Below are 14,203 nucleotides of genomic sequence, written 5' to 3' on the forward strand. Positions count from 1 at the left end.
ACTATGAATCAATATGTCTCCTATCACTGCCTCAACTGCCCACCAATATAGAAATAACATATTATTCATAGGGCAGGTTCAGAACTGTCCACCTAAGACTCCTCTGTATCATCAGTGGTAGCTATCTAATGTCCCATTATAGTAAATTTCACAAAAGGCTGCCTGAATTTTTCATGAACTCAGTCATTTTTGACAATTTGGAGATGTTTAGCTCTATTTTAAGCCATAGGAAATTAAGACAATATTACTACAGTAATGAAAATATAATAGATTTTTTGTTCTCCATTAAAAGCTGCATTAACTACAAGAAGTTCAAATTTCCTAATGTATAAGGTTGAAAAAGAATATTAAATATTACATTTACATTGTTGTTCTAAGAGTTCTGTCTTTGTTTTTCATTTTTACTAGTGTTAAAACAAATATGTAAATATTTGTATATGTATATTTGCATAAATATTATAAATAATATATGATAATTTAGTGAGGTAGTAACAGAAAGGTGTAGTACGCATAGTATCTATAATTGTGGGGATTTTAGGTAAACATGAATGATGGAAATATAAGTAAAGAAAGCAATACGATTTCACTAATCTTCCACTCAAATTTCTAAAGAACATTAACCTTTCCATTTTATGCATACTTGTCAATCAATAGCTGTAGAATTACATAATACAAGCATCCAATAACAAGTGTCTGATACTTCATTAGCGCTAATGGAACTTTTTTCCAGCCTTACATTTTATTAACACATTAATTATGAAAAACAGAAATTTATAATATCCAAAACCTAAGATGATACTACCAGTAATCAAAGGATTTTTATTAATTTCATTTTTATCACTAGGTTTATGATATGCATACCTTCAAAAGAGGCCATGGACATGGACTAGGATTATTAATATCATCTTGCAATTTATAATTAATACAAATTAGCAACATAAACCCTGTGGGTAAGGGTGAGCAACCCATTTTAACAAACCATTCTAATGATTAGGGTACATGATGAAGTTTAAATGGTAGTGTATTAGATTATGCATCCAAAACAGTTATGGGATGCTTATGTTAACTAGGGCATAATTCTTTGCAATATAAATTACAATGTGTATAACAAGGGATTTCTGACATAAAGACAAACTATTTCCTTAAATCTATCCATCCACTCACTTGCTCGTATTTGTCTATTCAAGTAAGCTATATCTACATGTTTAGTTCTGTAAATCTTAGCTCTTACGTGATAAAGTCTAGAAGTGAGGCATGTTGTGAATGGAGCTGTATCACCCTTTCAGTATTATCCACTGGTAAGGACTGATTTGAATTAATTCCAGGTGGAAGTCTTCCACTCAAGTGCAGAATCACATCATAAATTGTCTTATTATATTTATAAAAATCATAGTGTCTGGAAAACTTCTTGTTTGGTGAGGATGCTGAATAGAATTGTATTTTCTGCACATCCCTATGGAGGAAAATGGAGTAAGTGAACAACAGTTTCAAAATGTTGCTTTATGTAAAAAAAATATGATCAATAACTAAAGCAAATAATATTAAGGTAGACTGAGCAATAAATTCTAAAAACAATTTCTGTGGTTACTATTTGCAAGCACAAAGTAAATTTTTAAATATTCCTAAAGATTTCGCATTATCTTATGTACACTTATATCACTTATGCTGCAATTGAGGGGCTCAGGGAGTGGACTAGGAATCATTTGCATTTGAGAAAAGACAACAAAGGCTGATTCCTGGTCTCATTATCTATTTACTGTATTTTAATATGGGAAGTACCTTAAACTCACTGGGCACTATTCTGCATTTTATAATCTAAATACAATTTCTATACTTCCCAATATAATTAAAAAATTTAAAATATATATCATACATGTAAATTTAAAAATAAATTAACACACATTTTCTATATTGGAATCTAACCATTAAAATGCCATATCCTACACACTATCCTACTAAGAATTCTAATTTAAAACATAGATTTCAGAATTGTACTGTTCCCATATATGGAACTAATCCTTGAGAAAGATATAACAAACTTCTTTTACCTCTATGTTTTACACAGGTTGTGACATATACTCTTTTTTGAATGGAGTAAAAAAGAATTTTGCTTTTTACATTTTGTCTAATTGTTTTCATGAAATGAATCATGATCCCTGAATGAGAAATCAAAAAGCATCCAAGGGTTTATTTTTGAATAACAACTACTAAATTTCATAGAAAAAGTCTCAATAGCCTAATTTATGGCAAAGTACCTTTTATTAATAAAAACAAAACAAAAAGGTTAAATTGTTCAAACTTCAAACCTGGCTATGCCTTTTACTGTGTGTTTGACCTATATGCTTCCTGGACTCCTCAAAAATACAAAATATAAGGGAACAAGTAGTATTAAATTTAATATCACACAATACACTACATTGTTTGAAAAATTATTTTATATGATTTGGGGAAAAGAGTCATCATTAATTTCTCTATCTGCTTCAGTTTGAGCTTGTTCTTACATCTATTTGACTTATCTTTGAATACTATTGTGGACTTAACTCTGAAGAGAATACTCACTACTGAAAAAAGATCAATAAAAATAAAAGAGCTATACTTCTTAGCATTATACCAAGTGAACCATAATAAAATAAATATAAAAAGGCAGAAAAAAATAATACTTCTAAAGTTTCCAAAGTATTTAATAGGCCATTTTAAAATGATAAATGGCTTCAACGACGATTTAATAAACAGATTACTACAATAAGTGAATCCCAGGCCTTGGATATATCCAGTTATGAGTGAGCACACCTGTAATTGCAGAACTTGGTATGAAAAGACAGGAAAATTGCCAAGTTTAAGGTCAACATAGTTTATGTAAGGAGTCCAAGAGCTACATATACATAGCAATGTTCTGTGTTATAAACAAAAAATCTTGGATGAAAAATTTGACAGATTTTCTGACAAAAGAAATTGAAGTCACAGAAGTGAAAACCTCAGGAAGTCAATACAAATCACAGTGAAAAAAAATATCTGTAGACTTGATAATGAAGAAGAGATTGAAGCTACAGTTGTTGAGAAACTATGTATTCAGAGAGCAATAAAAATAATAATGACAATAATATATGAGACCTCTGGGGTACAATTAAAATGTCAAACCTATGGACCTATGGCATAAAAGAGGATCCTGAGATACAAATTGATAAATGTCTGTATATATGTTCAAAGAAATCAAATTACACAGTATAGTTACTCACACATTAGTATCCACAGAATCCAAGTTATACAATCAGCCTAAGTGACCATTAACAAAATAATGAGGAAAATGTTACACATAACCACACACACACACACACACACACACACACATTATGTTCTGAAGAGAAGAGGAATGAAATCATGTTGCTTTCAATAAACAACATGCAACAGGATATCATCATGTGAAGGAAAATAAACCAGACTTACAAAAATAAATCACATGTTTCTTATCACAAACAGAATCTAAATTTGAAAAAGACACCAAAGTAGAAAGGAGACTATTTCAAGAAGAGAGGCTAGTGTGATGGGTTCAAAGGCATCATGGGAAAGTGTATAAGAGGTACAATGACATCATGAGGAAGTGTATAAGACAAAAGTAATATATATATATATATATATATATATACTCATATATCCTATATGTATATATATATAAAGGATAGAGTGAAACTCATTATTTAATAGAAATAATTCTCAGTAGCAACTTAATTTAAATCAAAATTATGTTGAAGTATATATGAATCATATAATTTATATTACATTATCTTAGTCTCAATTGTTCCCAATGAATCATCAGTTTAAAAATATTAATTAACTCTTTCATTTAAATGATCCAAATAAGTGCACAATATATAAAAAAATATAAAATAATCAAATGTCACCTTCTTATTGCTTCAGGAATAGAAAGAGAATGGGGTCCTCCAGGCCAGCCAAAGAGACTGAACCATGTCTCAGTTGCATTCACAACATTCTGAAAACAGTTAAAAGCCTTTGATCCTTCTTCAAGTGAAAAGAAGAGTTGATTCCTCTCTTCATTTTCCAGAGATACAAAATTTACTCCATCTGGAATACTTTCATCTGAGTCCGAAGAATCACGTGCAATTTCAATCCCTAAAGTCAACATTTGTTATATAAGCTTTTTTAAATATTTTCTTTTGTTGTTATTATTACTATTATTATTATTGTGTTTGTGGTTCTTGATGTTATTTATTACAACTATTCACTTTGTATCCCAACTGTAACCCCCTCCTTAATCTCCTCCCAGTCACCCCCCCACCTCTTCCTCCCTATGTCCTTCCCTTACTCCACTGATAGAGGAGGCCCTCTTACCAGACTATCTGACCCTAGCCTATCAGGGTCAGGACTGTCTGGATCCTCTTTCTCTGAGTACTAAGGCCACCTTGCCAGCAGGAGCTCACCAAAGAGCAATCAATACTACCCTGAGATTCCACTTTAAAGCCATCAGAATGGCTCAGATCCAAAATTCAAATGACAACGCGTGTTAGAGAGCATGTGGAAAAAGGGAAATCCTCCTCTGTTGCTGGTGGGAATGTAAAGTTGTACAGCCACTTTGGAAATCAATCTGGTGCTTTCTCAGAAAAATAGGAATAGTGCTACCACAAGACGCAGCTATACCACTCCTAGGCATATATCTGAAAGATGCTCAACCATACAATAAGGACATTTGTTCATCTATGTTCATAGCAGCATTATTCATAATACCAGAATCTGAAAACAACCTAGACTTCCCCCAATCAAAGAATTGATGCAGAAATTGTGGTATATTTACACAATGAAATACTACTCAGCAATCAAAAACCAGGAAATTATCAAATATGTAGGTAAAAGGATGAAACCAGAAAAGATCATTGTTACATAAACTTATTATTTGACCACAGAATATTCTTCTAGTTAGCTCTACTTTTAGTAGCTAAATAAAAGACCTTCAACAAAGTATTATTTTTATTTGTTTGTTTTTTATTTTATTGGTTTGTTTTTTTGAAACAGGATTTCTCTGTGTAGCCATGGCTTTCCTGTATTTGCTTTACAGCCAGTCTGGCCTTAAATTCACAGATATACTTCTGCCTGTGCCTCACTGAGTGCTAGGATTAAAGACATGTGCCACCACACCCAGTTTCAACAAAGTATTCTATACCCTCCAATAAATTTGTGTGCATGTACTGCATTTTAAAATAAAAAATAATATTATAGTTATTTCCAAATACTTAAAATATTTCACAGTATATTTATTAGAGAAAAATGATGTTATTTATTGTCAAGAATTTATTCACAAAAACTCAATATGACTGTTTATTTTTATTTACATAAGGAAGTCTTATTAACACTGCTTCACCATTGCTTATATAAAAATTAGACTTTACCTGAAAGAATTACAGAAACAAAATGCCAACTACATGTTCAAAATGTCTTTGTTTCTGAGCAATGTTTCTGAGCAATATTTTTGTATTATGGAAATTTTAAATAATATAAATTAGTATGCTATATTTTGTCAAAAGACTTTTCTTATGGAATCACAAAAACACAGATTAAGACTATTGAAGTTTTATTTGCTCAATTGACAAAAATTAATTTTAACATATACTCCATATCTAGTCAAAAGAATATCTGAAGTAGCTCTCAAATAATACCAAACTCCCATGACCACCTATATTTACTACTTTCTAAAATAGGCAACCTTGCATACTACTAAAAATTAAAATAAAACTCATAAATCTGCAGTTCACAATATGTAGACAGAAGGGAGTTAATGATACAAAAAGTTATAAGCGATCAACAAGACATTTAACAATTTTAGTTAAATATAAAGAAAACAACTTTAAGTTTTCTACATAGCTACTTAACAAATGGAACCAAGAGGTACAAATTTTGCATATAGAATATTACTGAAGCATTAAGAATACTGTAAATGTAAAGAACTTCTATGGCTAAGTGTTGAAAAACTTATCCAGAGCAGATTCTCCACTATGTCTGTGATGAATCCATGTGATTTCTTAATGAATTTATTGCTTGAAATGCTTAAGTTTTGCTATTAATAAAATTATATCATGAATTAGTTTTGATAAGTACATTATACATTTTTACATACCAACAAATAGGTTCCCATGAGTAGGTTCAGCATCATCAGTAATCTTGGAAACAAGAGATTCTCTCTGCTCTGGAGAAAATGATTTGGAATCCCGGCATGGAATTTCAGGAATCAAAAAGCTTCCTGTAGGCTGTGTAGTATGTCTTTCTTTATGCACAAATAACACATTAGAGCATAGTTAGCCAAAGAAATATTTGTGAAATTTAATATCACATCATTTAACTTGTATTTCATAACTCATATAATATAGAAAAGGAAAGTCTAAATACAATTATATCAACACATGAGGTGACAAATTAAAATATCATAAACACTGGTATGATTCCCTAAACTGAATGGAATTTATTTGATAAGATAATTGTCATATTATTAGAAAAATAAAAAATACTAACTTTATACAAAAATGTGTAATACATTTCAAATGTTGCTACAGCAAATAATTGAAATTATTACACAAAAGACGTAAAAAGATCTCTGACAAAAATAATTTTTTCTAGTTGATCTCAAAGTTAAATAACTTCTGTGAGCTGATGCCATTTTAAAGATTTTAAACCCTATTCCAGTTTGAACTGCTATATACTTTATAATTGTTAACTCATAATATGCATTTAACTACCTATATAAACATATATACTGCAAATAATGTATGCATATATTTTCATACATACGTATGTAGATAGTCTGTCAGAAAAGCAAAACTGTACAGTTCAAAAAACTCAAGTCATAAGTTGGACAGGACTACTCTTTTGCCCCTAAACTCTGGGTAACTTTTTATACAAAGTTTCTGAAAAGAATTTTATCTAAACATAGGAAAGCAAAGATTCTGAGATCACTGTAATGATTACTTTAAAAGCAGTATAAACATCAATAAGCTGTTATAATATCAAATTTCTTCCTAATATTTTTAGAGCAAAACCATTCTTACTTTGTCATATAAATTTTACCTAATATGTCTCAGGGGACTGTTGGGGTTTTAGTCTCTGACTTTCCCTTTTTCTCAGTTTGTCTGTCTCTCTACATCCCTGTAATGCCAATTGGACTAGCCTATACTTTTCATATTAAATTTTATGATGGTTAGAATATAATATTTGACATATCAATTTTAATGGTAATTTATAGACAAAAATGTTTTCTAGAGCTTTACAATTCATACGTAAAAGAGCTTTTTGTTTGATTGTTTTTGGCTTTTTTTAATGTTTATTTATTTAATGTCCATGTGTGTGTGCTTAAGTGTTTGTATGTATACCACATATGTATAGGTGTCTCTGGAGTCCAGAAGAGGGCAACAGAGCCCTGGAACTGGAATTTCAGGCAGTTGTAAGCCACCTAGTGTGGGTTCTGAGAACTCAACCTGGGTCCTCTGCAAGAACATAGAGTTAGGAATGGAGAGATGACTCAGGTTAAGAGATTACTGGCTGCTCTTCTGGAGGAATTTCATTTGGTTCCCAGCACCCACATGGTAGCTACTTCCAATGGATCTGATACCCTCTTCTGGCCTCCTCAGGTATTTCACATATATGGTACACAGACATACATATAAGCAAAACTCACAGACACATAAAATAAAAATTTCAAAAAAAAAGGAGGACCTATAATGTTGACCACTAAGAAATCTGTCCAGCCCCATATGCATGCATTCTTAAATGCTTTCAAACTTCAGTTTTATTTAAAACAATAGTTAGAACCCTGCATTGTTTGTCTTGTTAAAGACATAGATGACTTCTACAATGAAAGTTAAAACTGATCTGTGCTTCTCTAGCCCCCTCGATAAATACCCCTAGATACCCTGTATGATTTATATTAAAGATAAAAAACTGATGAAATGTGGGGAAAGGAAGAAAGATTGGGCAGGGGAGTCAGAGCTCCAAGACTGGTATAGAATTGAGTTCTCTAGTTTTCCCTTTTGCTTTACATAACTAAGATTTAGCCCTTAAGAAAGTGACACTCCGGAAATTCTACTGTGTTTAAATAAAAATGACACAATGAGAACCAACTTTCCTTAACCAAAGGAGACAGGATGGGACAGCTTATGGACACAAAAATCATTCAGACAAAAACCACTCCACTGCTGCCAAACACAGAGAAGAGACTGCAGCCCAGCTCCACATGGTTACCAGAGACAGGGGAGAGAATAATTGTCTATTGTTGGGAGGTGGCATAGTTACTTTTGTGCTACTGTAATCAAGTACTTGATTTAGCAACTCAAAGGCAGGAAGGTTTCTGCTCCGTCTCGGGAGGATTTCAGACCACCGCTGCAAGCAGATGTGGTGGGCACAGCACAGGGGTTGTAGTGGAAGCATTCGGTGTGAGTTTACACACAGCAGCAGATCATGGAACAGAGAATGGAAGACAGAACCATGGGTAACAAAAATTCCCACAGGCATACTTCAAGTGTTTCTATTTCTGCCAACCACAGCCCACCTCCAAACAGCTCCTCCGCCTTCAAAAAAGCAGCCCAAATGGGAGACCACACATTCTAAACAAGAACATGGAGAGAACATTTCAGATTCAAGCCACACCTGGCCCACAAAGGTTCATTACATTACATTTCAGAAAGCCCTCATAGTCTTAATAGTCCCTATTCTGTTCAAAAGACCGAAGTTCAGTCTCTCCTTAGTCCAGAAGAAGCCTTTTAACTGTGAGCCTCTCTAAAGTCAAAATGTAAGTTACATGCTTCCAAAATACAAAGGCATAGAGAATGCATTTGCATTTCAAAGGGAGGAACAAGACAGTAAGGAAAAACTGGATCAAAGCAAGAGCAAAATCTAGCAGAGATATTCCATGTGAGATACATGTTAGCTTCTTGTGAGCTTCACCTTTTTAATCTGTCATATACTATGTTACATATTCAAGACAAAAGCCTGAATAGTGAAATTAGTTCTATTTTCAACGATCTTATAAATATGACAATAGAATACACCTGTGAAGCCTGAGAAGTCAAAATGAAATATGGAGTATGGCAGGAAAATGGCAGTTATGAGAGTACAGAAGATGAATGAAAATCCCATGCGCATAAAGGCTGGGCTCCTCCTTGGTATATAGCTATGCAGTGTCTAATAGAGACAATTTTCTAATCACCAAAAGATTATCAAAAACATACAGAGAATAAAGGAACTCATAAAAGTTTATTATGACTGAAACATAGAAAATAAAATATCCCCAAAATGAGAATAAAGCCATTACTTGAACTGTGATATAAGAAACCTTATTGTTTCTTTCATCCTACCAGCAATGGAATTCTATATAAAGATTTTGTTTTTAAGTACTTCATTGGATATTGGGTTTCATTTATAAGACAATTATAGTGCAGCAAATGTATTTTTATCCTATTTGTCTCCACTATCTTCTTTTATCCCCTCTTTCGTTGATTCCCATCTTCATCTCAGCTAGCCCCTTTTCTACTTTCATGGCTTTGGTTTTTGTTGGCTTGGGTTTTTGCCTAGTTGATTTAAACAGAGTTACTTACAAAGTTCTTTGCCCATCCTCCAACAATCAGTAACTACTTATAGATCCACAGTGAGGAGTTTGGCCTCTTTAGCAGCCATTGAACACTTTAACATCCATTGAGATACCCTTGAATTTGCTACCTTATTGCCTCAGCCTCCTAGTGCTGGGATTATGATTAACTGCCACTATGCTCAAACTTTTTAAAATTTATTTGTTTGTATTTGTGAGGGAGAGTGTCTGGGTATCTGTGAATTGATGCTTGGAAAGGGCTGAAGACAATATTGGAACTGCTGGAGCTATAGTTTTAGGAAGTTGTGAACCACAAAAGAACTTAGGATATTTGAAGAACAGCACATGCTCTTAACTGCTAAGCTATGTCTCTAGCAGTTTGCATGCACAGAAATTAAAAGAGGAGAGCCCATGTCAAATGCAGTCCCCACTTTTCTTACTTGAGGACCCATATGAAGCCTAAGCTGCCCAAGGGTTACATTATTTTGTAGGCAGAAGGTCTTGCCAGCTTTTTGATCACTTCTTCCCTGGGTGGGACTGCCTTGCCAAGCCCCAGGTGATGAGAATATGCTCAGCTCAGTCCTGATGCAATTTGATGATCTCAGGTTGATGGGAAGGGGGCTCCCCTGTCTGGGGAATAGGAAAGGGGAGGGGGAAAAGAGGGAGCATGAGACTGAAAGAGGAAGAGGGATGGGGCTATAACCGGGTTGTAAAGTGAATAGAAAGGAAATTTTAAAAAAGAAATTAAAAGAGGACATTTCAATTTACAAATATCACTGTTATTATAATATTAAGCACAGTTTCTGAATGAAAGGGCATTGCAAGAGGCAGCCTTAATTTCATGAAAACATGATGGTATCATGAATTATGCAGCAAAAGTCAGAAAAGAATTAAAAAAAGAAAGATATTTAGAGGTTAAATAATACAAATAAACAGGCTGAATGCGCAGTGTGAGATAGAAAATGTCATTAAGGACGATCCTCTGGATTAAACATCAGATGAAATTTAGATACATTTGCAGGGTTGGGGTATCCAGAAGAATGTGAATCTTTCAGAAAGGTAAGCTTTATTGTCATCCTGTAATACTGGTTGTGCTTAGGAAATCTAATGAAAAGTACTATCTAGATATTTTAAATCTGAATTCCTGAATCTCTGATTAGAGGCTGACGGTATAGTGTATGAGTTATAAGACAATGACTTTTGATTTACATGCAGAATTGAAAGTACGGATATGAGTAAGAGTTCATTAAATATGTTGGTGGGAACATTTAGAGTGATTAAAGCAGACCCAGAGAAGTATGATATGTGATATCCCTAAGAAACTGTGAAAATGTAAAGACATGCTGCATAATCAGCAGTCTTAGTTGTGTTCAGTGGTGAAGTACTGCTTCCTGCTGACTTCTGAAATTACTTTGTTAGCTGAAGGAAAAGCACTTTAATCCCTCATTAACCTTTGTAAATTTTCCTCCTACCTCTGGAAAATTAAGTATTTTGTTTGACTGGTGAACTGAGAAAGAATAAATGTGAAACGAGTGACCTGAACTGCCCATTGTTTCTTTGCATCTTTCTGGAGAAAACAATCTCATTTCTCCTTCCTGGTATCTTCCTGAAAATTAACGTACAGCAGGTAAGTGGAGGTAAAAATTGCCTAGAAAATGTTCCAAATGTTACATAGTATATTTTGGACCATAGATAGTAGGAAGAAAAGGAAGAACTAAACCAGGAGAGAATACTAGTTTCTGGTTATGTGACTGGAATAAAAGGAGAACTTTTAGATTCTGATTCAAGCTTATTATTTGAAACTTCAGTGGTGTGTTGTTGTGTGATGGTCTGTTTTTTGATGTTGTTTATTTTTCTCAGGAGTCATAAAGAATCTGTTCTCTGATGAGACAGAACAGGACCAAGTATTTTTCATAAAGCATGATTAACAGTTGAAAAGGCAAGTAAATAATACAACTGATTAAAATAAGGGAAAATGCTGACATAGAACTAAAATATATGGATCAGACGGTGCACAGTGAGACTTCTGCTCCTCCTGTCACTGTGAATTTTCAATATTGTTCTCTAGTCAAACAATCCTGTTTAACATTATCATTTGACAAGGTTGACTCAAATAGCCCCATAATTTCTATAAAGTCATTGAAAAGATCTATGTTCAATATTTATATATAAAAGCCAATCAATTCTCTATTCATGCATCTTCAGATGCTAAATTAATAAAATAAAAGGCATTGTCATATTCTATTACTAATAACAAACATAGCTTTGCAAACAATAAATGTTTAATATACATATGTTAAGTTACTTGATTCTATGTTCTGGATATCAAACATAGCATGTTGAGCATGTAAGAAAACTGCTCTACCATAAAGAGACATGCCTTATTCACAGTATATTATTTGATGTACAATTTAGTTTGTAAGAACCTGAACAGAGAGATAATGGACTCAGCCAAAAACATCTTACCATCCTTTACAATAACTTTCTGCTTGTCCGGATGAGTTGCCAAATAAAGATAAATAGTAAGAATGCAATTTTCTGCTGTTGCAGTAACTGGAAGGGAAAACCTAAAAGTGAAAATATGTTGTCAAAAAACCCACTTCACATGTAATAAAGGCGATAAAATCACATGTAATAAAGGCAATAAAATGTTTCTAACTATTCGAAATATCTTCAATGCTTAAAATTCAAATTAAATTCAAATTAAATTAAACTATTTGTTATTTTGTAATTTATATTTTTATTTCTTACAATTAATTTGCTTGTATACCAGGTGTAGCCACCTCTCTTGTACCCTCCCAATACTGCCCTCACTCCCTCTTCCCCTCCCATGCCCTTCCCCCAGTCCACGGATAGCTTAGGCCCTCTTCCTCTTCCCTCTGATCCTAGCCTGTCAGGTCTCATCAGGACTGGCTGCATTGTCTTCCTCTGTGGCCTAGTAAGGCTGCCTCCCTCCTCATGTTGAGGTGATCAAGAGCCAGCCAATGAGTTCAAGACAGAGACAGCCCCTGTTCCACTTACTAGGGAAACCAATTGGCGATTGAGTTGCCATGGGCCACATCTCTTCAGAGGTTCTAGGTTATCTCCATGCATAGATCTTGGTTGGAGTATCAGTCTCAGAAAAGAGACCAGATTTTATGGTCCTATTGCTCTCTTTGTGGAGCGCCTGTCCTCTCCATGTTTTACTGTCTCCCCCTTCTTTCATAAGTTTCCCTGTACTCTGTCCAAAGTTTGGATATGAGTCTCAGCATCTGCTTTAATACCCTGCTGGGTTAAAGTCTTCCAGAGGCCCTCTAGCTCATGTCCTGTATCCTCTCTTCTCCTACTTCTGATGTTGACCTGTTTACCCTTCTGAATGAAGATTAAGCCTCTTCCCTAGGGTAATCCTTGTTGTTCACAACCCTCACCACCACCACAGTGAGGTGGCCTAACTAGGCCACAGAGAAAGAGCTTCCAGACAGTCGTAATGAGACCTGATAGGCTAGGGTCAGATAGTAGGGCAAAGAATACCTCCTCTTTCAGTGGACTAAGAGAGGGAGATATTGGGGGATGAGGAAAGGAGAGTATGACCAGGAGGAGATGAGGAAGGGAGAGTGTGACCAGGAGGAGATGAGGGAGGGGGCTACAGCTGGGATACAAAGTGAATAAACTGTAATAAAAATAATAAAGTAAAAGGAATAAAGATTCCTCCCCACAAAAAAAAAGAATGGATAGACAGCCTCAGCATTCTGACATACTCCATATCTAATATTGGTGTGTGTGTGTGTGTGTGTGTGTGTGTGTGTGTGTGTGTACTCTGTATATTTTTGAGAAAGAAGCTGTTCAAATGGATGAGAAAAGAGAAAGATGAAATAGATCCAAAAATACAGCAGGAAAGGAATGAAATAGATTACCTTTTCTTACAGTTTGGGAAAAAATATGTATGATATAGCTGCTCTCAAAAGATGCCTGTGTTTAGCAAAAATCCTTATATCACCCCACTGTTGTCCTTCATGCTTTCCCCCTGTGCTCTGTTGTACAACAATCCACCAAGCCAAAGCACTAAAAATATCATCAATAAAACAATCTAGTTGTACCTCGACATTTTATGTTCTATGTTGCTACTTGCAAAACATTTGCTCATATTATCTTTCTATTTACGTATAAAGAAATGTGTCTCAAATCAAATTAACATAGTTATAACACCATGAATGCATATAATTTACTATTTTGCTGTTTAACATGAAAGTGAATTTATATTTGGAATGTTAAATATTGTGTATCCAAGATCATTATATTAGATGTCATTCCTTTCACCACTTTAATAAAAAATAGAATAAAAAGCTAGTATACTTCAATGTCAAATACAAAAGCATTTACATTTAAATATCTTACCAGTTATCTCCCTCATCACAAAAAAGAAGCTCAGCAAAAAAAGAAACAGGTTTAGATGAACTGAAACTAATATGACATAGTAGCTCATCATTAATTCCAGTACTAGAGCCAGTTATAACTCTGCCTTTTGGAAACGTCACAGTAAGTGGTTGAATTTCATCATCGTTAAGAAGCATTGCAGTGGGAATCTTGAATTGTAGAGCTGAATTACTGTTTAAAATTTTTTTAAAAAAGTTAAAATATCAACAA

At 33.9% G+C, this 14,203-nt stretch overlaps 1 protein-coding gene across 1 annotated transcript in view; it reads right to left on the reverse strand.

The window, feature by feature from the left end:
- Positions 1-14,203, reverse strand: part of Cfap47 (cilia and flagella associated protein 47) — a 446,261-nt gene that overhangs the window by 298,645 nt on the left and 133,413 nt on the right. Inside the window, exons 26-30 of the mRNA XM_060374666.1 lie at positions 13,955-14,164; positions 12,047-12,147; positions 6,125-6,271; positions 3,900-4,128; positions 1,232-1,453 (exon numbers count right to left, since the gene is read on the reverse strand). Coding sequence (XP_060230649.1) covers positions 1,232-1,453; positions 3,900-4,128; positions 6,125-6,271; positions 12,047-12,147; positions 13,955-14,164 — 909 coding nt within the window. The remainder of the gene's footprint in view (positions 1-1,231; positions 1,454-3,899; positions 4,129-6,124; positions 6,272-12,046; positions 12,148-13,954; positions 14,165-14,203) is intronic.

This window comes from Meriones unguiculatus, chromosome X, assembly GCF_030254825.1.
Source record: "Meriones unguiculatus strain TT.TT164.6M chromosome X, Bangor_MerUng_6.1, whole genome shotgun sequence".
Lineage (NCBI taxonomy): Eukaryota > Metazoa > Chordata > Mammalia > Rodentia > Muridae > Meriones > Meriones unguiculatus.